Source organism: Amblyomma mixtum, chromosome 3 (assembly GCF_055824585.1).
Source record: "Amblyomma mixtum isolate Tamu chromosome 3, ASM5582458v1, whole genome shotgun sequence".
Taxonomy (NCBI): Eukaryota; Metazoa; Arthropoda; class Arachnida; order Ixodida; family Ixodidae; genus Amblyomma; species Amblyomma mixtum.
Genome location: NC_143014.1, coordinates 423,036,679 through 423,062,948, shown reverse-complemented (window position 1 = coordinate 423,062,948; position 26,270 = coordinate 423,036,679). Strand labels below are relative to the sequence as shown.

The window sequence follows — 26,270 nt, the reverse complement described above, 5'->3', positions numbered from 1 at the left end:
GGCAAAACTCGCTAGGAGGTGCCGACGTTAGCCATGCAGACACGCCTAGTTTCAGAATGACACAGGAGAGGGAGCGGGCCGTACTTCCATGCAAAGCGTTCGCGACTAACTGGCAAATAACTGTGGAGTAATGTAGATTTCATCCAGTGGTATAAAAGCGGTTTATCAGTGGACCAGGGCATGTAGTGACTGCAGGTCCGGACCATGAGAGGGAAACAGGAGACAAAAAAGGGCGGCGGTTCATTTTGAAATACTCAAAAGTATTGAATAGCAGTTTTGAGTTTCCCTCACGAACTACTTATGCAATAGTTATATATTGGCAGTAATGGCCCGTGGTGCGGAAACATAGACGCTAACGAAAAGGTTTGAAGTTAAGCTCAGGAAATCTCCGTATGCACATGCATGCACGCGCGCGTTACGTCGGAGTATAAACGCGCGTTAAGCGCGGCAACACAGGGCAAGTAAAGAACGAGTGGACGAACACTGGAAGATGATGGCGACGATGGGCAGGTGGGAGGGTGGTGGTATCTGTGTAACAGCCTTTATGTGAGCCGTTTAACAGGTCACGCCCGAAAGCGATGAGAGGCGTTGCAGGGTCAGGTCCCGGGAGGCGAGCCACATGGGCTACGGGGGGGGGGGGGGGGGGGAATAGAGGTGGGGCACTTGAACCTTGTGTGGGACTGTGAAAGTCAGTGTTGTGTATTTGCGTACGTGTGTGAGAAGGTTGAAGCACTCAGGTGTGAAAGTGTACCGATGAAAATTATCTGTACCTGGTGTATGAAGGAGAATAAGTTTTGTTTGGCGAAGCGTGCGAGTTTCGCGAGTTTCAGTGAGTTTTTAGGTTTTGACTGCGGGCACCGTCTGCGGGCTCATCCATGTGGTCTCTGGCGCCAGACACGCAGTATCGCATGGGAGCCAGCCGATTGCCGGAGGTGCCTATGTGAGCAGGGATCCATCGAAGAGTCACCGGTCGTGCGCTCAGTGCTCTGAGTGGGGCATCTAAGGGCGACCCTGTAGGGAAGGGGAGGGCTCTTTCGTGATAAGCACGTACGCTAAAGTCTGAATGGAATACGTATGCGGGGGCGGGGGTAATTGTGGTCAAGAGTTTGATGGCATCTGGGATTCGTTGAACTTTAGGGTGATAGTGCTGGGTGGGGAGCTGAACGGGTCGGTTGAGTGAGTGTTGGTTGTTGAGAGAGAAGGGTGGAGGACGATGGATGCTGCGGATCCCGCGGTTTTCGTGAGGCAGCCATGTGTGTAGGCCACCGCCCCAGTGTCCAAAGGTGACTTATGTTTTATGCATAGGCCTGGCGGCGGCCTGCGAGTGTGTGTGCAGACTTGCTGCGTGGAATGAATGCTAGACGAAGGTTAGGGGGGTAGATCGGAGACTGCGGTGCGTCTGGGAAGGAGATAGGTGCGTAAGGTGTCTGGGATAGTATCCACCGCCCAGCTGGTCAGCTGTACAGGCGGATGATTTTTTCGCTCTCGGTGGAGGCTGAGGAGGGAGAATGACCGTCACGTGCCTGCTAAAAAATTACGGCAGTGCCTCCCATCAAGCGGAAATACAACTCGTAAATCACGTGCAACGGCACCGTCTAACCATGAATGATTTCTGGTTACTCGAGAATAGCAATAACCTTCTGGAAAGAAGCATTCAAAGAAAAGATCGGTTTAGAAGATTTTCTACTTTATTGTAGGAAGCATTTATAGGAAGGAAATGGGTCGCTTGCGTCTGAAGTCCATGTAGCGTCGTCGGTTCCAGTTTGCTTCAACGCGGCAGCGCGAAAGTCCACCTGCGCTCTTTTGTGCCGCTAATTTGTGCGAGGAAAATTTTTACTCTCGCATATTTCTGCCCATTTGGCACTGTGAAGCGAACGTTCATGTTCGTGAAGCCTTCTTAAATAAACGCTTTTACGCTACACCATCGAGAAAAAAAATTTACCTTATTATCTTCTCCAAGCTGCAGAACAGCGTCCACTTTGCAGCTGAATATGCATTCAGTCATGTCTTGTAGCAAACTGCTGTATAGACGGGACATCTAGGAAGGAATAAAAAGTTATTTGAAGACGAAAAACTTGCGAACACCGTCCTCCTAACCACCGCAGTATCCGTCGTAAAGATTTGCGTTGGGCAACTTCCTCACCGGATTTCGCTATTTCTGCCAGAGAATACAGGAAGGCTCACACAGACGCCTGCGGTCGTCCTCCATAGTTGCCGCGCCCAATTCTTTAATAGTGGTTTTGTGATGGTATATTCCGCTTCCAAACACTATTGCATTTGACCCTGCTCGTCCGTCTCCCTACACACTTTGGCTGTTGACAGCAACTTTTGGAGGTATTTCTAGTGGGGCTTACGTTGAGTTCATTCGGACTGTCGTCCGAATACACACGTAAGAAGTCAAGTGCAGTCGATAAAGGAATGAGCGGTGCATTAAAGTTCGAGGGTCGCCTGGCAGTTAAAAGGATTTTTTTTTCTGATTCTGGCTCGAAGCTGCATAGAAGGCCTCGCCGTGCGGCTCGACTGCTTGTCCGGCTTTGCACAAAGCATGCTCTAATATCCCGCGGCTGCCCCGTAATATCGGTAGTAATCTTGTCGTGCACTGTGACAGATTATCGCACCATATCTTAGGTAATGAAAGGTACAACATTCATGCAAAAAGCAAAAATTAGTCGTCTCTAAGTGCCACTTGTCTCCTACTGGCGCTGTTATTCAAGCTTCAAATACCTCATGCACTGGGCGCATGCGTATCCTTGTTGCGAAATCTGCGACCACTGAGTACGTCAGCCCTGGGGTGCAGAGGAGTATTGATAAAGCGGCACTCGAGGCAAACTGATGTTGACCTTTATCGACAAATTAAAGAGCTATTATAAAATGCGGCTGAAATTGGTGAAAGCGAACCTTTTATCAGCAACAAATAGGAATAAAAATGGCAGGTGGTGCCACCCTCCGCTGTTTTAGCAAGGGAAGTGCGATGCTTTGCGACATATATTTACGCGCGCACCTTCCATTCACATCAAGAGGGTGGTGTCTTCTGCATTGACGTCATGAGTTTGAATCGAAGGGCGGCGAAATGTTTAGGCCCAATTTTCTTGGCAACAGCGACGTCTTTTGCTGCTGAACCAAGATCAATATAGCCAGGAAGAGCTGCAAAATCGGTTGTTAATAAGAACAAAAATGGCATGTACGCGTGTTCAGTTTCCTTTTTATGTACGATGCGCTTATGCAAGGTCTCTTAATATGATAGGAGTGCACAACAACGGGGCCACAGGAAATGTAATTTAATAACGGTGGAAAACATTTACCAGCGTCGCGTCCACTTTCTGATGAGCTGACTTGCTTTCCTTTAGGCTTAACATGTCTGCAAGCATAAGTAACGACAACACGCAAAGGAGCAAACGTGCATGCACAGCGGCAAATGCTCTTGTTCCATGTGGGCATGAAATGCAATATCGAAGGCTTTGACTGGCGATAGCTCTTCAGTTGTCGCGTTACGATTCCGTGTGTCTGAAGATGCAGCCGGAATTTCTGAGGTTGCCTCACACTGTTAGGAACTATCTTTCAGTCCTTCCATTTGAGTAAAAACGCAGGTGCCCCAGAGTTCACTGGCGAGGAATTCGGTGCTTTAAGCATGATTTCCTAGTGTCTGCTATCTTTGTCTCCCGTGATTCGCCACGCTCATTGTCTTTTCTCGCCTACGCAGACCCCTGGACCTGAAGATTTTGCGCGTCCTGGGCTTGTTCGGGCGGTCCTGAGAGCCATGGAGAACACCGGCAGGACTTTGAATTTTATTTTATATTACCTCGAAATCAGTGATTTGGATACATTTTCAATTGAATTGTGATACATTAAATGAAAAGAATGCCCGAGTAGTCTCTGTGAGAACCTGCAAGCGCTGTTCGAGCGCTCATGCACCCTTGTCTCGAGGGATTGTTTATTTGTAATAAGCGGGTAAAACTGGAGTTGAGTGGCGTTAAAACTAGTTCGACTCTGCGAAAGTGGTTACGAGCGTGGTGGACAAACAATTCTATGTAACGGAGGGCTGTTAATGACCGGAGTGCCCCGCTTGTCACCAGGCAGTTAAAAGCACTTTTTTCTTATTCTTGCCGGAAGCTGCAGAGAATGCCTCGCCATATGGCTCGACTTCATGTCGCGCGGTGGGTACCGCATAATATCCGGAATAATCTTCTCGTGCACTGTGACCTATTGTCATGCTGGTACGCTTTCTACAGCTGCCACTTCCCGCAAAACCGAACGCCTTTTGAGATGCCCAGAGATAACATGCTATCGCTCAGCAAGGTACTGCTGAGCGACAGGTTACGTGCTGAGGTTACGCTAAAGGCCGGGTCAAGTATCCCGGAAACACTTCATTACTTCGGTTACTGTTCGAAGAGTTGTGTGGTAACCCTTTCAAATAGCCAGCTGCCAAAATTGGGCTGTTGCGTTAGGCTACGATAAAGCACAGATCCTCACGACGCACGAAATCGCCGATTCGGGCGCATCGCATCACGTGATTCGACGCCACCGTCGCCGAGTCGTCCACCAAGAACAATCTGACGGCGGTCTCCTGCGTTTCATGAAGTGAAACAATTCTGTCTGGAAGCAATGATGGTTTCGTTTCATAATCTCTTATTTGCGAGCCCATTTCGTTAACGGTTTTCCATTCTGCTGCTGGGGTTGCGGCGTGTGGTACTTGTCTCGCTGTTCGAGAGATCGTAGGAAGCTGCTTCGAGGAGGGCTACGAGGACAGCAATTTAGAGAATTTTCAGGTCGGTCCTTTCCTTCTCCTCCTATCCTTATCTTTAGCACGGTTAAATATATATGGAATCGACTTAGTGGTATCGCTCCCGCTGAATAAAACCGCACATTCCTATGACTACAACCAGCCGCTTCGTGAATCAACTGGTTGATTGGCGCTTCTGTTCTGCCCCGATGGTCACGCATTTTCTCCTCTTTTCTTCAGTAGCCCGGCAGAAAATTACATTTAAGGCTGACCTTCGTGCCTTTCTCGTTAAATCTCTCTCCCCGCCTCACGCATGCCGACCGTATTCTTCTTCTTTGTCTACGAGTTCCGCAGATAAACTTGCATAGCTCTTCGCAACAGTAAGCAAGGAGCTGAAATCATGCCGCCTTTCCTCTGCTGTTAGCCTTCTTAATAAAGCTCACATGGAGACTCCTGTATTCTTTCAAGATTTTTTTGTTCGTATGCGTATGCATCTTTTCGCAAACCTTGCTTTGATGACACAATATGTTCTTCTCCATCTTTCACTGTGCCCAGATGGAAGACCGGGGGCGTGAAGAGCTGCCAGGTTCCGCGAATTTAGACGTCCAGTGCATCCCTCCACTGAAATTATACGCGTGCAGAGGAACGTCCGAAATATTAGAGCCATGGTTCCTTGGGCACACACCAAACGAACGATAAAAAAGAAACGACTGGACGCCTTTGTGGTTGAAAGCTTCATCGACATCCAAAATCTGCTGCTGCAGCTGCGCGAGACATCGAACGCACGCCATCTTTTTAGAACCATCCCTTCATGAGTCATCGCCGAGCTATGTGCCTCAACGCAGGATGTCCCAATCGGCCTTCTTCCCAGTTTCATCAGAGTGGTTCCCGATTCCAGTTTGCGATGCAGAACGATTTTGGACGTGGAGCTGGTTGTTGCCGTTACAGCTGCCCCAAGAGCGCAACCCATGACCCGCATTCCCGTGGTAGAGATATGAAAAGGGAACGGGGCAAGGAATGTGGCTTCGAAAGAAAGGAATGACCTAGTACAAAGACAATTCGGCGGTGTTCCGAATGCAAGAGGAAAAAATGTGGTAGATTACTGCTGGGGATGTTAACGTTCTTGTCTTTTTTTTTTTCAAAGATAGCTCAAATTCGGTGTTTTGCGGTTTTCACCGATTAAGGGAAAACAGCTGTTTCGGGGTTTGTTGGTACCCTCTTAGAAAATAAGGACTAACAGGGGGCGGGAGGTTAGTCCTTTTGGGGACTAACTGACCTGCCGCTGGCATTCGTCCTTTTTGGGGCTAACTGCAAAGGGTTGAACCGTTGGTCCCCTTAGAAAGGGTGCAACAGTTAGTTCCCTGCGCAGACTTTCATTGAAAAAATGCAAACGACGCGCGATTTCCAGCGTATTTTCGAGCGGGAAAGTTTCCGACAGAAATTCACACATATAACCACGACAAAAGAAACAGAAATAAATGCACATGAAAACACCAGGATCCGAACCGACAACCTTTGGATTACGAGCAGAGCACGGATATGACCAAGCCACGACAGACGACAGTCCGGGGCAGAAAATAAAAGCCTTATATATGGAACATACACACTGCCTGTCTGCCGGTCGCATTGATGTCACACGTATTGCTGTTTAGAGCACAGTATGGTGATATTTCTGTCATATGCTTTTGCAACCAGCTTCGTTAAGCTTTACTGCGCACGCACGGCGGTCTAAATTGCGTTTTGGCCAAAAAAGGAGTGCTGAACTCTGTGTACATGTTCCATTACTTCACAACCACAACAGTTCTTTTCTTTTCGTTTCTTTTTTGTGCGTATAGGTGGTCTTATATCTGGAAATTGGCAGCGGCCCATTACAGCCTGTTGAAAACAAATATAGAAGGCCATGGTTCACTTCGTTGTTGTTACTGGCAGACAGCGGTGACAGGGAATTGATTGCTTGCCACTCATCGTTTCGCTAAGTGTCGCCGATACTTATACAGCATCACATAAGCTCGTAAACGAATGGCAACGATATGAAACTACGCGTACTTGCTCAACCCTAATCTTTACAACTCACATTCCACACGTATTGAAGCTCGTAGTACTTGTTTATGCAGTTGCCAGCTGCCAGCCGTTGCGGTTGCACGAAGCCTTTTTCTCACGCAAAAGAGTCTATCTGCTTCGTCACAGGCAGCGGCTGTGCTCTACTCTCACTGGACTCAGACGACGTCTTGCGCATCAAAAACCGAGTACTATTGCAGTCGGGGTCTTCTCGCGCGATTTTCCCGTGCTGCTAAGCTGCGATTCGCCCCCCCCCCCCCCCCCCCCCCCGTTATTCTCTTTCTCGGTAGTTAGTCCGTTGAGTTTGCGCACGGCGCGCATTTGTGGCAAGAACAGTGCCGTGCGCAAATTTGGGGATTAACGAGCCGTTTTGAGGACTAAAGCTGTCTTTACTCCCCCAAGGGCCGGTTTTTTTTAGAGTATATATGTACCGAAAATACGGAACCCTTGATATAGTGCTCGAACAAAGCCTCTGGAATAGTAACTAGCAGCAGCAGAGAGCTTCGTGAAAACAACGATGAATAGAAGTTGAGCAATACAAAAATCTAATACCACCAGATTTAGGCAGCTACCAAGCACTTGAACCAACTATAGCTACTTCCCTCGCGCTGCTCTGCCTGCAATTTGAACTGCTTGTGCCGTTGCGTCATCCCCTACAAGTATTTTCCCACTTATTTAATTTCCGCACATTTTAATGTTTTATTTTATATTCTACTGCATTGTTTGTCACATATTTTTTTGTATTATTTGGATTACCTGACGTTGCTTTCACGTGAAACTTGTTTTTCGTGTTATTTTTGTTCTGCTTTTTTAATTCACATGCTTTTATATGATCGCATCACACCATTGTCTTTTCCCACGCCTTATGTAATGTGCCAGACGGGATCTTTAAAGGTACAATAGATGATGATGATGATGAAAAGGAATGTTAAAGCCGGATTTCGAGATTTATTATGTAAGTGTGCGCTTTTATGTGCGATAGGATGTGAAGCGCCAATGTGCATAATGGCTTGTATATAGTTCATGTACATAGAACATTACATCACTGTAATAAATACCATGTTGAAGAAAAAAAGAAAAGGCCCGTTGGTCTAGGGGTATGATTCTCGCTTCGGGTGCGAGAGGTCCCGGGTTCAAATCCCGGACGGGCCCGCTCCTTTTTAGGCAGTTTTTTTTTTTTTTGCATTCGCACCTCAAGTCCCGGCTCCTTAGACACTTTTGAGACGTGCGCGCTCGCGCGTATGCCGGATCACGTTGCGTGCGCGCCAGGAGACGCAAGCACAGCGCGCTGGCGTGGCTGGGGTACACCAATGCGGGCACGGCTCTCGCGACTTCCGGACCGAGTCCTGGAGCTGATTACAGCTGCTACTGCTGCTCTTTTCTTCGCGATGAGAAATCAGCTCGTATCCGACGCTTGGCGCAGGGTGGCGCTGTGCGTTTAGCGGACACTGACGTATTCCGAGCACAGATGAAAATGAAATTCATGTCAAGGTCGAATCAAGCCATTTCTCCACCACTGGCGAAGTGAAATTAGAGCGCCCCCTCTCCCTTTTGGTACTATATTTTCATCGCAGTGAGAAATTCAAGCCCTCTTAGCACAGGAGCTTTATGCCGAGGCTCACGTGACCAGCACTGTCACACGCTGAGGCGTAGCGCGCATTTCCTCCATCCCCTCCCTCTGCTGGAAGCTGCGAACGATGGGCGCAGGTCGCGAGGCGCCCTCTGGAATATTTTTCCAGAGTGCAGCATTTTAAACGGCCGCTACAAGAGTGCGGATCGTTTAGAGTCGATCCTCCTGAACACGCGTTCAGCCGTCTTTCGCATTACTTTTCGCATTCTGCTCGGCTTTTGATGTCGGTTACTGAAATCCTAGTTCTCAAGTATCGATATTTTGTTCTCATGAGCAGTGTCCCTTTCGTTTGCATGAAAAAAAAAATGCTGGTATCATCTGTATGAACAAAAAAATATGCTTGATCACTAATGGCTAATAAATCATTAATGTAAAGATTGAATAAGATCGGTCCCAGGACAATGTCCTGCGGACCCATTGCCTTCACAAGAAGCAAATCTGAATATTCGTCTTTAATAGCGAAGGACTGTTTTCTTCCTAGTAAATACGATTTTATAGATTCTAAAGGTCTTCCCCGAAATCCATTATGTGCTACTTTATGTAACAAAGTACTAAGATTAATCCTGTCGAAAGCCTTCGACAAATTCACGAAGAATCCCAAGGTTGACTTCTTTTCTTGAAATCGATTAAGTATGTACTCTTTTGCGACAGGACAACCAGCTTAGTTGACATCTGTTTTTGAAAATCGCACTGTTTAGGAGTTATAAAAGAGTTACTATTACAAATAAAGTTTTGCGAACCTTTCGATATAACGGGCAGTATTGCTACTGGTTGGTAATTGAATAAATCATTCTTGTCTCCCGACTTAAACAACAGCGCGACCTTTGCAAGCTTCAGTTCGTCTGGGAAAATCTCTGTAGACAAGTAACTATTAAATAGCTAAGTTAAAACCCGTATAAGAATGTGGAGCATGAGCTTAATAGGTCCAGTCTGAAGGTCATTTATATCCCGTGCTTTACTATTTTTCCGCGACAAAAGCACTGAGAATATTTCTTCTGAACGTGCTGTCTCATAAAAAAAAGCACAATATTGTGTGTAGTGCCTAGAAAGCCCGCGGCAGTTTCATCGTCAACGCTTTCAAATAGATTAAAAAAATACTGATTAATCTTATTTTTCATTACTGCTAAACATTCAAGTTCTTTATTTTCGCGGCTTCCAGTTTTTAATAGTTTGTTCATTTTGCGCCATATGGCGTTACCACGAGAGCCTAGTTTGCTGAAAAATTTTCAAAATAATTGTTTTTAGCATCCCGCGGAAATCTCGCCACAAAATTTGTGTTTCTTATAAAGAAGAAGGTCTGTACGACTTTCTTCCTGCAGAAAAAAGTAATATAGGAATTAGGAATAGAACAAGAAATATACATTTTTGATGCTGTACAGATAAGTCTTCATAGCCTGGCGTTACTATCGAAAATTCAGTTAGTAAATTGCATGGCATGCGCTCAGACACAAGTTGTAATAGTCCCCAGCCACGGCGATTAGATCTGCTTAAGAAAAAGGTTCTAAAACTGGGCAGGAAAAATACTTCAGATTCCTATCAGGTTTCTGTGAATATAATTACTTTAAATTTAAAGCCGAATTCAGCAAGCAACACCCACAGCTCACCATGCTTCTTCCTAGCTGACTGCGCATTCCACTGCAAGAACGAGATATAAGTATCACCACTTGGACAGACAACGTCACGCGGTATGCTCATCGGAGTAAAAGAAACGAGAATGGCTGAACTGGTCAGTAGGAAAGAACTACATTATCTTTGAAAAGACGGCTTCGCATGTTACGTGTAGCGAATGAGAGGCTTCCATTTAACGTGCAAAAATTTTGCCTCCTCTTGCCTCCTTTTTCTTTGATACAGTCCTTCCAAGTAGCTCCTTTACTTGAGAGGTCAGGTGCTCATTCACCAATAAAGGTTGCTAATCCAGTAGCTCAGTTGTGGAGAACCTCATCGTTTGTGCTTTTGCGTCTCGTTTGATCGGCAGTTAAATACCACAACATTGTTCTGATTTTCCTCATCTGTAGCAGTACTCCGCACAGGTACACGGTGACAAACCTCAATGTCTTTTTCATTAATGGGCACACCCATCGTTTCACTAACCTTTCCAAGCTCGTCCACTGGGTTCTCATTTTTTTCAACGGGAATCCCTCTCACTTCGACACTTTTTTGTTTCTTGAGGACTAATGTTGAGCTGTTATCTTCAGAAATTTATAATGCACTTAGGCCTTCAGCTTTTCCACCTCTTGGGTCAAGAACTCATTGGAAAGCAGCGTTCTCTTCCTTGGCGGGAGCACATGCTCCTTTCATGGCTTCATATTGTTTGTTCACGAACTCCATGGATTTTTCAGTTCCCTGAACTTCTTCCGGATGCCGCATTTTAAATCAGCGATCTCGGTTGCCATTGGGAAAGGTTAGCACGGAACGCAGGGCTACAAAAATTAACAGTGCGCGGCAGAAGAGGCAGCAGAGACATGTACAAAATAGGAGAAACAGTAAAGTTCAGACCTGTGAAATGCAATGTAAATAATCGTCTTGTGTTCCGTTCGCTGTCCCCGCTTCCAAATGGCTCCAGCGATGGACGCAGCGACATTTTAAGTGAAACCGAGCATGAAGTCCGTCACGTGGTTCCACCGGAGCTGGCAGTATAACCGATGAAGCAGCAGTAGTCCAGCACGTGGTCAGCAGGGAACGTTTCACCTTCCAGACATCTGTGAAACGCATGGTGGAAAAATAATGCGTTCCGTTCGCTTCACCCGCAGCCCGTCCATACAGTATCTAAATATTAGGGCGAAAGCCTTTAATGCCTCATACTATCGTTAGCAGACGCTGTCGGCAGCCGTGTCGACAGACGCGTCGGCAGCGATGTCGACAGACGCGTCGGCAGATTTGTCCGCCTTTCGGCGTCACTGCTTAAAAAGAAACCACGCCGAGAGTGGAAATCGAACCAGAGCCTTTGGCATTTGAAGCGCGGACGCTAACACTCCGCCACGAAGGCTCAAGGTTCGAGCAAGGATAAAGGCGCATCTATTGAAGGCATGGATTTCATAAATAAAATAAAAGGAATAAAATAAAGCAAAGGAAAAATAAAAAATAAGAAAATAAACAAAAATAAAAACAAAATAAAAGTAAGATATGAAAATAAAAATAAAAACAATAAAACTTAGAAAAAGAACAGAAAAAAACAAGATATGAAAAATAAAGAAGTAAATAAAAACAAACAGTGCGCCAGGAAACGCTTTCGCCTTGCAGCCCTATAGAGAGCCAAAGTGCCCCCTGAATTTTTTATCTAGAGCGAAAGGCGCCACAGTCTATGTGAGTTTTTTAAAGACCACTGCATCCTCCGTGAAAATACAGGAAGACGTGGTTTCGTGCTCGGCTTGGCTACTGTTACGTCCAAACTGCAGATTGTGCCTCGAACTTTGTAGTTGCGCCGCGACGCTCCTCTCGTGGTTTACTTCGAGGAGTGTCGTATTTTGGCGGCTAAATCCACGCTTTATGCCGAACAAAAGCTAAGCCAAGTAAAAAAAAAAACTCGTATTCCCCGCATTACTGCGCCTCATCAAGGTGGATGGAGTGTAGCGCCGCCAGCTTTCCCTCTATGCTTACATCAAGAAACTCTATGGCCCCCGCTGCTCCCACTGTATAGTGCTATAGAATACTGGTCACTATACCCACTGCCCGCTGCATGGAGGAGTTCTCTGCTTCCTCCATGGCCCGCTGTCAAAAGGTTGCCAGGCCCCTTGTTGAGGCATTCACTCAGAACGTCCCTGTCAATGCCGGGTGAGGCACGGTGTTTTCTCCACCTTACGCTTGCCAATTTGAATATCATTGACTCTGTTGCTTTCTACGCTTTGCTTCGACCACATCTTTATGGCATTCCTTGTGCGATGCAACGGTTGTGAAATTCTGAAAATATAGAGGTAACCTGAATAGAATAGTGCGATAAAACAGATGCAATGCCTATAAAATTTTAACTAGCTGTAGCGGAAGGCTGCGTGAACACGAAAATGACTCTTTGCTCAGGAATAAAACCGATAGAAATCGTAAAACCGGATTTCCGGATATCTCACTCGAAAGCGGAATTCGATACTGGCATCGAGGGTGGCCCGTTGGTCTAGGGGTATGATTCTCGCTTTGGGTGCGAGGGGTCCCGGGTTCAAATCTCGGATGGGCCCTTTTTATTCTTTTTACAATGTTGATTGTTTTGCCAAGTTTCTGCTAGAGGTCGAATTCAGATCGATTTTCGCGCTTATCAGAGCGGCTTTTGCCATGATAGATTGTGAGTACTTGATCAATCATGATATCCATCGCAGGGCGGCTTTACAGACTTTTGCTGCCCCTGGCAGAGTCAGGTTCCAGCGCGCCATCTTCCTTTCGGCATTACTACTCATCATATTGGCAACTTCAAACACTGTGTATTAAGTATATATTCGCAAAACAAAATATAATGTGAAATCAATCATTCCGGGAGAGCCACCGAACTGAGCAATCAAAGAAAAACAGCCAGCAGACACACTTAATTCTGCTTCCGTGTGAAAAGGCGTAAGCCCATCCGCTCACTTCGTGAACGCCGTCGCCGCGCGCTGTGGCGTCATGTGACCCGATGCCACGCAGCTGGCTGCATGGCTCTACGTAGCCGCCGCCTCGACGCCACTGCACCCCTTCTGATCTGCGCGCTAACTTCGTGAAGGAAGTCGCCACCAGACCGCGGCCTGCGCTCCGCCTGAGGGCATGACTAGATAGCTAATTGGTTAATGCCCATATATGTAGAATTGATTTTCTCTGCTTAACGTTCATAGATACATGGGAATTAAACAGCGCTACGTATTTAGACGAACACACAGAAAGATATGACTGGACGGGCGCTGTCAGAAAAGAAAATCCATCACCAACTAGCCCCGCAAGGTGTTTTATTAATATCCCTGGGAGTCCTCATACCAATCCTGGCGCAGTGGTGCAGAGGTTAAGCGATGCGCCACTGCCTTGGGATGACAGGTGCTTCGATCGGTGGGACTTGCGGAATCGAAGTTGTCCAGAGCAACATCGTGCGACCATTCATTAATTTAACCGCCACTTGCCAGGCTGCATGAGGACGCCATCTCTTATGGGTGCTATCGAGTGTTCTCTCTCTCACACACACACACACACACACACACATGCGCGCACGCACGCACGCACGCACGCACGCACGCTCCCGCCTTTTTTTTTAGCTAACCTCCGAGAGTAGGAGGAGTCAACCGTCTGATGGAGTGCTTCTCAGCCAGTCGCGTGGCGTCTTGCCGCGCTACCAAAGGCGGAGTGATACGTACTAATGCGCGGAATGATCTGCGAAAGTGGAGAGTCCACGTGTATTCTTATTTCTGTGGTCCTAATTTGCTGCCATGTTGTCTGCGTTAGTAACTATTTATTCATGGAAACATAAAGAAAGCAAAATTAAAGCTAGAGCGACGCCGCCACGCAACTGGCTGAAAGGTATTCCACGCGTTGGTTCATTCCTCCTACTCTGGGAAGTCAGTAAAAAAAAGGGTGGAGCCGGGACGTTTGATCCGATTTAATAGGGAAATCGGCCGCACAGGGCAGTAATAAGGAGTTTCTAAAAGTGCTCGTTGCGGGTAGATCGAGTTCCTGCGTTAAAGAGACGAGCTCAGACTCATTTCTAAAAACCAGTTTTCGGAAAATCCAAATACGCGAAAAGAAATACGAGAAAAGCAACACCCAAACTACGTTCATATAGATTTTTTTGTTTTTGAGGAGAGGAAATGACAGAGTAATACCCCTGTCAAGCGCGCAAAATAAAGTGCACTTACGAAGAGTGTCACTTGCTGAAAGTGCACTCTAGCACTGCTTAACGGCCCAATGTAAGTGCACTCGCCAAAGTGCGCACTCAGGTCGGAGTGCGTTCACCGAACACACTTTGAGGGCCGAGTGCGTAGCCTCGACGGCAGTAATTTTTGCACGTAAAATGTATCATGTTACAAAATGTGGATAAAAGTAGTTTTTATCTGTTGAAGATATTTTTTTATTTGTGCAATGACTTTAAGACAGCCACTAGCAAAACAGCATACAATAAAAACACGAGACAATCGTATTCACAAAGCGGAGCTTGGTGCGGCACTGCGGCGACGCCATTTTCATCTTGGTGGCAGTTCGCGTCGTTCGTTCTCGAAGGTGGTTCAGCGGCGTCGCTTCATCTTCTGCGGACCAGTCTCAGCTTTCGGTGTTCCTGCCAGTGTTTTTCCTATCCGGTATGTTTCTGTTCATATCTTTTTTCAATTACTGGGAGCAGAAAGCTTGCAGGAAGATTTTTTTGTATCGTGTGCTGCCGTACCCGTCTCTGCAGTGTGCAGTGAACATCTTTGCAGTGAACGCGGCGGCAACAGATATGGCAACTGATGAAAGCTGCCAAAGCAAGGAGCGGACCACATGGACAGACGAAGAGACGCGAGCCCTTATTAGAATTTGGGAGGACCTTTTGCCGGACCTCCGCCGGACCAAAAGAAACCTCAAGGTCTACATGGCGATGGCCGAACGGCTCCGTGCCGTCGGCATTAGCAGGACCACCAGGGAGATCCAAAAGAAAATTCAAAACATGGGGAATAAGTACAGGTTGAAGTCTTCTCAAAAACATTATTGCGTTTTGATTCGCTGTTAGCCAGCTATTGTTCGTTGCCGCGGCAGTCACGCCACGAAATGACATTTTCAGTCGGCTGTTTTCAAGCATTGACAAAAAAAAATAGGATTTCGGTACTCGCGATTGTCTCTTGCTATAAACGTTGTACCTCCCCGTGGGTGTTATTTTATTTCAGGCAGCTGACAAGGACAGGCTCTCGGACGGGGTCCGGGGGCATGCCATGGAAGTTTTATTGGGAACTACATAGATTTCTTGGTTCCCTGCCTGTCAACGACGCAAGCCTCATGGAGGAAAGCATCTGCGATGGAAACGTCAGTGCCTCCCCTGAGGAGGTACAGCATCTATCATTATATAGCATTTTAAATATGATACAGGCCCATTTGGTATGGAGTTGATGTAAACAAACAAGCTACAAGAAATGTGGGCGTACTTGAACAGGATGAAGGGCGTATTGGTATACATGGAAGAAAGCTGTTTTTATTCATAGCTGCAAGAGAGGGTTTTTTTTTGCATGCAATTGATTAGGCATATCTGTTCTGCAGAAGCATTATTTATTTATCGTACCCCTCAGGGCCAGAGGCATTACAGAAGGCGAGTGGCAGAAACACAAGATTAGAAAAATACAGCAGAGAGACAAATTTAAATAACACCTGAGTATACAATGCTAGCTATAGCTTCGCGGAACATCTCGTAATTATTGATGTCGGCAATATCTACGGGAAGGTGATTGCAGTCACACGAGGTATGCGGCAAGAATGAGTGAGAAAAATATTTGGTGTTACAAGAATCGTAACTGACTTTATGATTATGGTCAGTGCGATGGGATACATAAAATGACTGTGGAATAAGGCGATCGCACAGTACAGGATGATGGTACAACTTGTGAAATAATGCGATACGAGACACCTTTCGACGAAGTGACAGCAATGGAAGAGAAAGACTAGACTTCTTAGTAGTTATGCTAGCAGTGAGGTCATAATTAGTGAGATGAAATGCGCAGAGCTATTCTGAACCATCTCAAGAGCAGTAATATGACTGTCGTAAGGAGGATCCCAGACTGATGATGCATACTCCAGTTTGGAATGAATTAGTGTTATATATAGCAAAATAGACTACACAATTTCTTTCCTCAGATTTTCAACAACATGGTGCATGGTGAAGTGAGGCAGAATGAATCGTCTGATGACCCTCCAGAAATGGAAACAAGCAGTGACTCCCTGGAACCAGCACCAGTCACTCAGGAGTCAGCTGCACCACAGGCTGCACCACAGGCTGCACAGGCACAGGCACAGGCACGTGCTGCAGTAAGGAAGCGGCAGGCTGCACCATCAAAACTGTTGGCACAGCTCTTAGATGAGCAGCGGCAGCTTCGCTGCTCACTAGAGGAGCAAAGAAAGCAAACATTGGAAATGCAGAAGGAGCATTTAGAAATTATGAAACGCAATGAGGTTCGCGAGGACAAACTCATTGCCATTCTGGACAGGCTCTGCAAATAAATATTTGCCACAGAGATATGTTCTTTAGTACATTTTTTCACATGTGACAATATAAGTAGAGATCGGGTAGTCTTTGGCGAGTGCAATGCTACCCAGTGTTGACGCGCTCCGAGGGAGACCTAGGCATGTGCGAAGGGCCTGACCCTGCACTGACTGGAGGGCACGCATGTTAGTTTTGCACGTGTTTGAGAGTACAGGTGTACTGTACTGCAAGCATCCCACAAATAGAGCTCTGTACAACTCCACCATTGACTGGACCGACGAGCCCCATGATTTTCCACCCAGAAATTGGAGTAAATGAGCGATAGATGTTAGCTTTTTTTTTCAGTAGAGTGCAATGCAGGCTCCATGATAAATTGCGGTCGATCAGGATCCCTAGGAAATGACGAGATTTGCTGTAAGAAATGACTTGACCGTCGATGCGTACTGGATATGGGGTCATACATTTACGTGTAAATGCCACTAGCGCGCACTTTTCCGGTGAAACGCTGAGACCTTTCTTCTGGAGATAGGAAGAAGTTATCGAGGCTGCCCGCTGAAGTCTTGCATGCACCTGGGGACGCGTCCCAGAGGAGGCGCTGCCTTCAAAAACACCACTTCGCCCACATCATACATCCTTGCGGGGTAATGCCGGTTGTCGCATGCCTGCTTAATCTTTTCTTGTTCTTCTCGCAGGCGCAGCCGTACTGTTTCTCTTACTTCACTCGGGTCCTTCCACGCGTCTTCACCGTCCATTGCTAGCTCTTGTAGGGCTGACCCATAAAAGGCTGGTTTGTAGCCATGAAGCATTTCAAAAGGAGTCTTGCCCGTGCTTTTGTTCACAGTGTTGTTCAGGCTGCACTCAACGTACTGAAGATTGGTATCCCAATCCCGATGCTCTGGGTCCTTCATTGCCGTGGCGATAACAGGTAACACTGTACGATTCACTCGTTCCACCTGTCCATTGGCTTGAGGGTGACGTGTCTAGTTCAAGACGTGTCGAACTGCCCGAGTCGCACAAAACTCCTCAAAGCCTCTTGAGGTGAAGCAACTTCCTCGGTCCGTGATGATGGTCTGAGGTAGACCCCTCTCGAGGATGAATTCTTCCACTGATTGAAGTACATACTTGGTCGATGTATCGCGAGTGGGAAAAAGGCGCACAAACTTCGTCAAGTTGTCAACGATTACTAGAAGGTGTTGGTTCCGTCTCTTGCTTAGAACGAACAGACCCATGTGGTCCAAGTGCACAGTCTCAAAAGAACGATTGCCGAGTGGAATAGGGTTGAGAAGCCCCTCTTTCTTCCCACCAGGGACCTTGTTGAAGATGCATTGAAAACGCTGTGCAATGTGTTTTCGCATGTAGCTGCCCATCCGAGGAAACCAAAAAGTCTCCTGGATCTTTGCCACTGTTCTGTCCACTGAGAAATGACCAAGCAGGTCACGGCATCGCACCACAACTGCCTTCCTCATACATTTTGGTAACACAAACTTCACTACTTTTTCCTTGTCATAGTTGATGATCCGCATAAGTCGGCCGTCTTTGAGTAGATAGTCCTTTGTTCTGTTCTTGTCTTCTCTTGAACGGTCGTGTACCGGCTGCTCCAGTATTTGTATAAGCTGTCGCAGCTCTTCATCTCTTCTTTGCGTGGCAACTATCTGGTCTTCTAGACTACAGGTTAGGTACACCTCCAAGCGTTTCTCCAAAAAGTCATCCATAGTATCACGCGGACACTCCACTGGTTCTCGACTCAACGAGTCAACATGCTGCATCTGTGTACCCGGCCGATGTTTGATTGCGAAGTCAAATTCCTGGATGAGGTCATACCAGCGAGCATTCTGAGGTTTTTGTATGCGCTGTGCATTCAAATAAACCAGCGCCTGACAGTCTGTAACAACTGTAAAATGAATGCCCAAGAGTAGGAAACGGAGTCGATCCACATACCACACAATGGCCATCAGTTCCAATCTCGTGGAATGGTATTTGCTCTCCGCTTCAGTTGTTTTCTTGCTTACACAGTAAATGAGATGCCAGTTGCTTCCCTTTCGTTGTAGCAACATCCCTGCTAGTTCTTCAGAACTGGCACTGGTGTGCAGTTCTGTTTCTGCCCCAGGATCAAACAACAGCAACACTGGCTTTGATGTGAGCTTCCTCTTAAGCTCCTGGAAACTGCTTTCTTGTTCTCCTGTCCACTCGAACGCTACTTCCTTCTTGGTTAGTCTTGTGCGTGGTTCGGCAACCAGGGCATACTTGTGGATGAATTTCCTAAACAACCCGCTCAATCCAAGGAAGCGTCTTACATCGTGCACGTCCCTCGGGGTTGCGAACTCGGCAATAGCCTTTGTTTTGGCTTCACCTGGCTGTACCTGTCCTCCCATCAGACGGAACCCCAGGAAGTCCACACTGTCATTTGCAAATGAACACTTGCTCAGTTGCAGCGTCAACCCTGCATCACTAAATGCCTGAAGGACTTGACGTAACCGGAGGATCATCTCGTTCCAATCTTTTGCTGGTATAAGCACGTCATCCAAATAACACTTGACGATTCCGCCCCTTAGTGGTCCAAGTACTCGGTTCATAAGCCGTTGGAACACTGCAGGCGCATTTGTAAGGCCGAAAATCATTCGTTCAAATTGACCAGTCTCGTCTGGAGTGATGAACGCCGTTTTCTTCTTGGCGCTTCTGTCAGGGGTACTTGCAGGTAGCCCTGAGCCAGGTCTAGGACGCTGTAGAAGGTTGCTCCTGCAAGACCTTCGAATTGATCATCAATGTTTGGAAGGGGATACTTCTCCTTCACAGTCTGAGCATTCAGTCTGCGATAGTCAACAACCAAGCGCTTCTCACCGTTCTTCTTGTCTGCAACAAGCACAGGGCTTGCATAATCAGAGTTTGTCTCGGTCACCAGACCAAGGTCCTTCCACTCTTTAACGATTTTTCTAATTGTTTCTCGCCCTTCGGCGTTTGTTCAATGTGGTCGCAATGCAACAGGGCTGCTACCCGGGACCTCAACAATGTCCATCTCCAACGCCGTCGTGCAACCCAATTCTGCCGCATTTATTGTGAAACATTGTCGGAATTCGTTCAAAACATCCACCAGTTCTGAATGCTGTGACTCCGTCACAGAGGGTCCCACGCGCACCTCACCGCGCCGTATCGGCTGTCGCTCAGGAAGCATGCACACTTCCTTGCTCGTGCTATTTCCCTTCTCTGCGTAATCCACGCTCGGGCCTCCAGCAAAAACTTCCAGTACCTCGACCGCTGTTGCTCTCCCAAGTGGCTGACCTTTCAGTATGACAGCTTCACCATCACCTATAGGCTGCATGGGGACCGTGACTTCGCCCAGCTTCATGTCAAGTAGAACATCTTGTCCACAATGCCTGTACAGCACGGGGGTTGTGAGCCTTTGCTCAGCAGTCAGTGTAATCCAGTTCACAGTGTCTTTCTGTAAAATAGACTCCTCCCTAGCCTTCAGCCAAAGTCTTTGGTGGACTTCATCGGGCTCCAGGTGGGTGAACGGACAGTCATCGCGGTGCCAAAATGTCAAACAACCTCCTATTCTTGCATATGTGACATAAGGCAATTCAGTGAATGTCCTTCCGACTAACAGATCCACGGACTGGGCTCCATCTGGGACTACAAGTATGGGTATGTCCCTTGCCAAAACGCCGTCGATGACTAAATCCGCCTTGCATTTTCCAATACTCTTTGTCGCGGGCACAGAGCTACTTCCGAAACCGTACAGGGCCGTTGCCTCAGGGACAATTTCTGAGCAACATCGTGCTGCTGCAGATGCACGCAGGAGACAGCTATAGAGCTGCCTGTGTCAATGAGTCCAATGAGGGTGAACCTTCCATTTAGTGTAACTTCTTTCAGTAATACGCTTGCGCTCCTGGCCTGCCATACTGGCTCACTCACCGCATTTGCTTCATTTCGCTGCGATACTTCCTTGCAGTGAAGCTGTGTGTGATCCGTTCCATTGCAGCGAAAACACTTCATTGGTCGTTTTGGTTGCGGACAGTCTCTCGCCATATGACCGAACTGGCTACAGTTATAGCACTTTCGCTCTCCTTTTTCATTTGACAGAGGGGGCCTCCGATCCTTGGTACTTCCCTCGTCGACTGATTTCATGCAACGCACTAGCGTTCTGAGCACGTGCTTCGTCGCTCATGGGTCTACGCTCACGCGCTGAACCGAAAAACTCTTGCCTCTCACGCTCAATCCTCTCGAATTCTTGTATGTCGTGCAGGATATCATCGTCGTCTTCATGACTTTTTCCGAGCAACATCGTGCTGAGTTGTTTCGAGCGTAGTCCTGTGATCACCTGTTCACGAGTGTCCCAGAAGTCCAAGTTCGCCTCCCTGCACAATCGCACCTTGGCGTGAAAATAAGCCACTGAGCGTTCGCTGTGCTGTTGTACACGCTCGTGCATTTTCCGCCAGCGTTCTGCCGCACGTGTTTGGCTCACGAAGGTTCGCCGAAAACGCTCTTCAAAATCCTTCCCGCCGCATGTCACGGTGTGTGCTGGTTCTTGAAGAAGTAGTCTGCTAGGGCGCCTCGAACTTCATGTCCTCTCCCACTGCACACTTCAGTGCTATGGGACGGTTGTCCGTACACGTTGTCAAGTGCATGTTGTTCTTGCTCCCAGTGTGGTTCCACACTGTCGCTGAACTCTTCACATATATTGTGAAGCACACAAGCAGCACGGATACTCGTTTTGGCTTTTGTCACACGACACTCCATCCTCTTCATCACATAACGGAACCGTGCCTTGAGACGACCGAAGGCATTTTCTACAACTCTTCTTGTCTTCGACAAGTTGTAATTGTATGCGGCTTCTCGGGATCCGCTTGAAGCATTTGCGAACGGTTTCTGCAAGTTGGATGTTAAGGGAAATGCCTGGTCACATAAAATTATTGGTGGTATGTCTGTGCCCTCTACGGATGCCACAGGAGAGCGGAAAGCGTCGCCCTCAACCAGTCGGTGCAGTTTCGATCTTCCGTACACACTGGCATCATGACACCTGCCAGGGCAGCCCACATTGAGGTATCGGAATCTGTATCGATGGTCCACCACTGCAAGTAGTATGATACTGTGCCTGCAAAAGAAGCAAATGAGGTATGTGTGGTCAATGACAATGTATCACCCAAAGCAGCTGGTAACAACAGTCCCACTGAGCTTCAATGGCAGAAGCGGTCCCAACATTGAAGAAAATGCAGCTGAGTAGAGTCTAAAGCTATACAGCACAAATTAAATAGAAGCACTTATTGGCAATTAAATGCAGTGAACAAAAGGTATGTCAACAATGCACTCAATGTAGAAAGGTTTTCAAATCTGTTGTATAAATGCATGCACCATGAGAGGAAATGCTTGCCCCAGTTCGGAGAAAAAAACCATCAGAAGGAGTGCATGCAAATAAAAGCACCACTTATTTTTCTTTTTTTACAGTAATAAGTCATGATAGACCTGTCTCCGAATCTCGAAATGACGAGAGGAAAACGGCATGTTCTTCATTGCGAACCAACCCATCGGTTACCTAAAAACTTAATATGGAGAAGAAACCTCTTTTTGACGGATGCAAAAAAAATTTTCGCGGGGAAAGGAAAGAAACCTACCAGCCTTTGTAGTTATAGTAGTCAGTGGCCTGGTCTTTGGGCGGCGAAACCGGGAAATGGCAGCCATCAAGGGCGCCGATGGCTTGAGGGAAGCCAGTGTGGGCGAAAAATTCCCGCATATGGGCGACCATTTCACTAGGACGCACCATTCGAAGCCACTGGCGTTCTAGCAGGTCGATCACGGCGTCACAGAACTCTTTGTGAAGTACGTTCACAGTGGAGCGACCAATCCCAAATAGATGGGCGATTGTTCTGTCTTCCGCGCTCGAACACAGGCGGTAAAGCCCCACTGCGACGCGCTTCTCGACAGAAATGGGCTTCATCATGTCGGTGGTCTGGCGTTCGAAGACAGGACGGCAAGACTCCACTAGGTATCGAAACGTGGCGGGGGTCACACGAAGCGCCTGCTTAAAATGAAAATCGCTTAGAATAGGCAGCGTTTCCTCAAACCACCTTTCCTTGCGTACAAAACGCTGCCGTTCCGGAGGGAGGTAGTCCGCCATCACTGCCATGATGGTGAAGCTGTTCGCCAACAACTGGTCCTCTATGTTTCTCGCAACAGATTCGGCAGCTTTCAGGGACTCCTGAAAGTGATGGTCTTCACGCTGGCGCCGGGCTCTTCCACTCAGATAGGCCACTAAAGCTTTTCTCCATTCAGCAGGACCGGACGCAGGATCACCACCGTCCGCCATGTTGTCTGGATTCTGGATGTGCTGGAAACTTGTCTTGACTTGCTACACTATTATCATAAAACAAATTTAGTGTGGTCGTGGCCAAAAATTTAGTTATATGTTCATTTTTATGTATTCTATTGCTCTAAACAGCCATAACTCAGAAGGTTATGCTTACATATCACCATGTCGCAAAATTTGTTTTCATCCAGCCGCCATTTTCGTATCTGCGAACGCACTCTGCTTTCCCGTTTAGCACCGCGCAGAGTAAAGTGCACTCGGGAGGCTGAAGTGCACTCCCCGTAAGTGCACTTTATTTTGCGCGCTTGACAGGGGTATAACTGTTTCACATATCGGTGGACACCCGAACCGTTCCGTAAGAGGAGGGATAAAGGAGGGAGTGAAAGAAGAAAAGAAAAAGGAGGTGCTGTAGTGGAGGACTCCGGAATAATTTCGAGCACCTGGGGATCCTTAACTGCACTGACATCGCACAGCACACGGGCGCCTTTCTCGTCTCACTCCCATCTAAACGCGGCCGCTGCGGCCGGATTCGAGCCCTGGTACGCTGACTCAGTAGCCGCGCGTTCAAACCACTGAGGCCCCTCGGCTGGTGTACGCACATACACACTTGACCTGCTTACGCATGTGGAACGCAGCAATTTTGTCTAGTCGCCTTCATGCCGGAATCGCTTTATCTGATCGTGACAGGGCAGTCAGGTGCAATATGGAGGGGTCAAACTTTTTTACACAAAACTGCGAATGTCCTGGTTACTTCCTCACTAAATAGCAGAATGACTTTTGGATATTATGCGCAAAGAGGAAGATTAGTCAGACAACAGAAAACAACTGTGTTTGTCACACAAAATTGCAGAGTAATCAATTAAAGCACGCTAAAACTTTGTTCCAGGTGATGTTGCTCACGGCTGGGCATGCCGATTTCTTGACTGAGAATGCCTGCTCACTGCTTCACTCATAGAAATGTGAAAGCAGCTAACGCAGATGCCGCCGCGGTGGCTAAGTGTTTATGACGCTCGGTTGCTGACCCGAAAGGCGCGGGTTCGATCCTGGCCTCGGCGGTCGAATTTCGATGGAGGCGAAACTCTAGAGCGCCGTGTACTGTGCGATATCAGTGCACGTTAAAGAACCCCAGGTGGTCGAAATTTCTGGTGTCCTTCACTACGGCGTCTCTCATAGCCCGAGTCGCTTTGTGACGTTAAGCCTCCAAAACCATATGCTTCACAGGAACAAAATTGCTCACTGGACAGAAAGGAAAAGCTACCGTATTAGAGAGAGAGAGAAAGGAATTTTAATGAGGGAAAGGTGGAGAGGTCGGCCGGTGGTAACATGGCCCTGGCCTGCTACTCCACACAGGGGAAAGGGAAGAGGAGGAAAAGGAAAGTGCGAATGAAGGCTGATGATGGCATAATACAATGAGTTTCTCGGGTGATGTCTACACACACACACACCACACACACCACACTGGCTGGCACTCGCATCGCGGTGAGTAGACGCACATAAAACTCGTAAAACTGGTGTCAGCAATACAAACACCGACACATGTCATTAATCATGTAGGTTGTGCACAGGCGGTCACAGACGAGTATCCAGGCCTGTTTCACACAAAAAGGTGAGCAGGGCCTTTGTCACACGGCACCAATCAGAACGTCTCGTCCTGGCGCCCAGAAGAGTTTCCTCAGAGAGAGGGCGAGAGTCCAGTCGTTTCACGGTCGCCTCCAATGTTGTTCTTTCAGCAGTATAGTTCGGGCACTCGCAAAGAAGGTGTCCGATAGTCTCTGGAGTGTGGCACTGTGCGCAATTTGGGTTACTTTCGATGCCGATCTTGTGAAGATAGTGTTTGGTGTAGGCAACGTCAAGCCGTAGCCGGTGGAGTAAAGTCCCATGACGTCGCACCACCATAGATGGCAAATGTAATCGTGAGCCAGCGTCAAGCTTACAGACGCGGTCCTGTTGATGACTCGAATCATGCCAGTGCGACTGCATTGCCGCTTGCATTAAATGTGCCAACAAGGCTTCAATGTCTGATCTAGAAAAGGCTATCTCAATGAAAGCACCATCACTATGTGCCATCCGAGCCTCGGCGTCAGCACGCTCGTTTCCCGCTATGCCGCAATGGCTCGGTATCCATTGAAACTTTATGATATGGCCGCGGTGGAAAGCTTCGGCTAACAAAACCACAATTTGTTGAATCAGCTGCTCGCATGCCCTTGGTTTTAGATAAGTTTGTACGACCTGCAATGCCGATCTCGAGTCGCAGAATATAGTCCATTGCTGCGCTGGCTGGTGACCAATATAAAGGACGGCTTCTCGTATGGCTGCCAATTCGGTTGCCGTAGAGGACGTTTTGTGCATGAGCCTGAAACGGTGACATGAGGCATTTCCTGGCACTATCACCGCTGCAGCTGAAGAAGTGGTCGTCACGGATCCGTCCACGAAAACATGCTGGGTGTTAGTATACATAGATGTAATGTATGACAGCGCCAGCTGTTTCAGTCCGACTGTTGGAATGTGCGTCTTCTTTGTTATCCCTGGGATTGTTGTCCGTATAGATGGTTTTGGTACTGCCCAAAGTGGCACCTCCGCAATCTGGTGTGGCGCGTAGTTCGAAGGCACCGCATTGCGCTGCATCCTAAGGGCTCTGGAAAAGGCTGCATCTGGACGCACCGCACTAATGTTGGTCAGGGGGTGATGACGATGCCTGGTCAGATGCCGCAAATGCACACGAAGTGGCTCCTGTTGAAAATAAATTCGTGCTGGGCAGGCTCGGGCCTCATAAAATGTGCCCCATGTAGAAGTTTTACATGGCAAACCCAAGCATACTCTTAAAGCACGAGCCTGCGCGCTTTCAAGCACATGCAGGCCTGATAGTCTGACTCCCGAGAGAACGGGTGCACTGTATCTGAGAAGACCGACTACCAGCGCCTGGTACACATGTAGTAAAGATCGCTCAGAGGGACCCCAACATTTTCCTGCCATACACCGCACAATGCTTACAAAGCTGTCGAGCTTTTTCTTGAGCACAGAAATGTGCTTCGTCCAGGACAGGTCACGGTCTATCGTAACACCTAAGAATTTGTGATGTGTTACGTATGGAACAATTTGCCCGTCGATTGTGACCGGATACCACGCCATTAACTTGCGTGTGAAAGCCAATGCTACGCTTTTAGTTGGCGAAAGTTCAAGCCCCTGACGGCGCAAGTACGCAGACGTAATGGAAACCGAACGCTGCAATCTTGCTTGCACTTGGGGACGCGTGACACTTGATGTCCATATGCAAATATCGTCTGCGTAGGCGGATATCGAAACAGTCTTCGGCAGTTGTTTGAAAAGGCCAATGAGCACGAGATTGAACAACGTTGGACTAAGCACTCCTCCCTGAGGAACACCACAAGCAACATGATGATCTGCTGTGTCTCCTTCAAGAGTCTCCATGTAGACTGTCCGGTTTGTCAAATAGCTTGCAATC

The 26,270-nt window shown here is 47.6% G+C and overlaps 2 protein-coding genes and 2 non-coding genes across 12 annotated transcripts in view; 3 read left to right on the top strand and 1 right to left on the bottom strand.

Annotated features, from left to right (window-relative positions):
• The window catches only part of LOC149357903 (uncharacterized), a 286,652-nt gene that overhangs the window by 111,772 nt on the left and 148,610 nt on the right, over window positions 1-26,270 (top strand). The gene's annotated exons all lie outside the window — the stretch shown is intronic.
• Window positions 7,859-7,930, top strand: TRNAP-CGG (transfer RNA proline (anticodon CGG)). Its single transcript has one exon. It is a non-coding gene; the product is annotated as a tRNA-Pro (tRNA).
• Window positions 12,503-12,574, top strand: TRNAP-UGG (transfer RNA proline (anticodon UGG)). Its single transcript has one exon. It is a non-coding gene; the product is annotated as a tRNA-Pro (tRNA).
• On the bottom strand, window positions 20,594-22,456 carry LOC149357905 (uncharacterized). The gene is made up of 2 exons (XM_089577986.1): window positions 22,116-22,456; window positions 20,594-21,598 (listed from the first exon to the last, which is right to left on the bottom strand). The coding sequence occupies exons 1-2, from the start codon at window positions 22,439-22,441 to the stop codon at window positions 21,013-21,015; spliced, it is 912 nt and encodes a 303-aa protein (XP_089434112.1). The 5' UTR covers window positions 22,442-22,456; the 3' UTR covers window positions 20,594-21,012.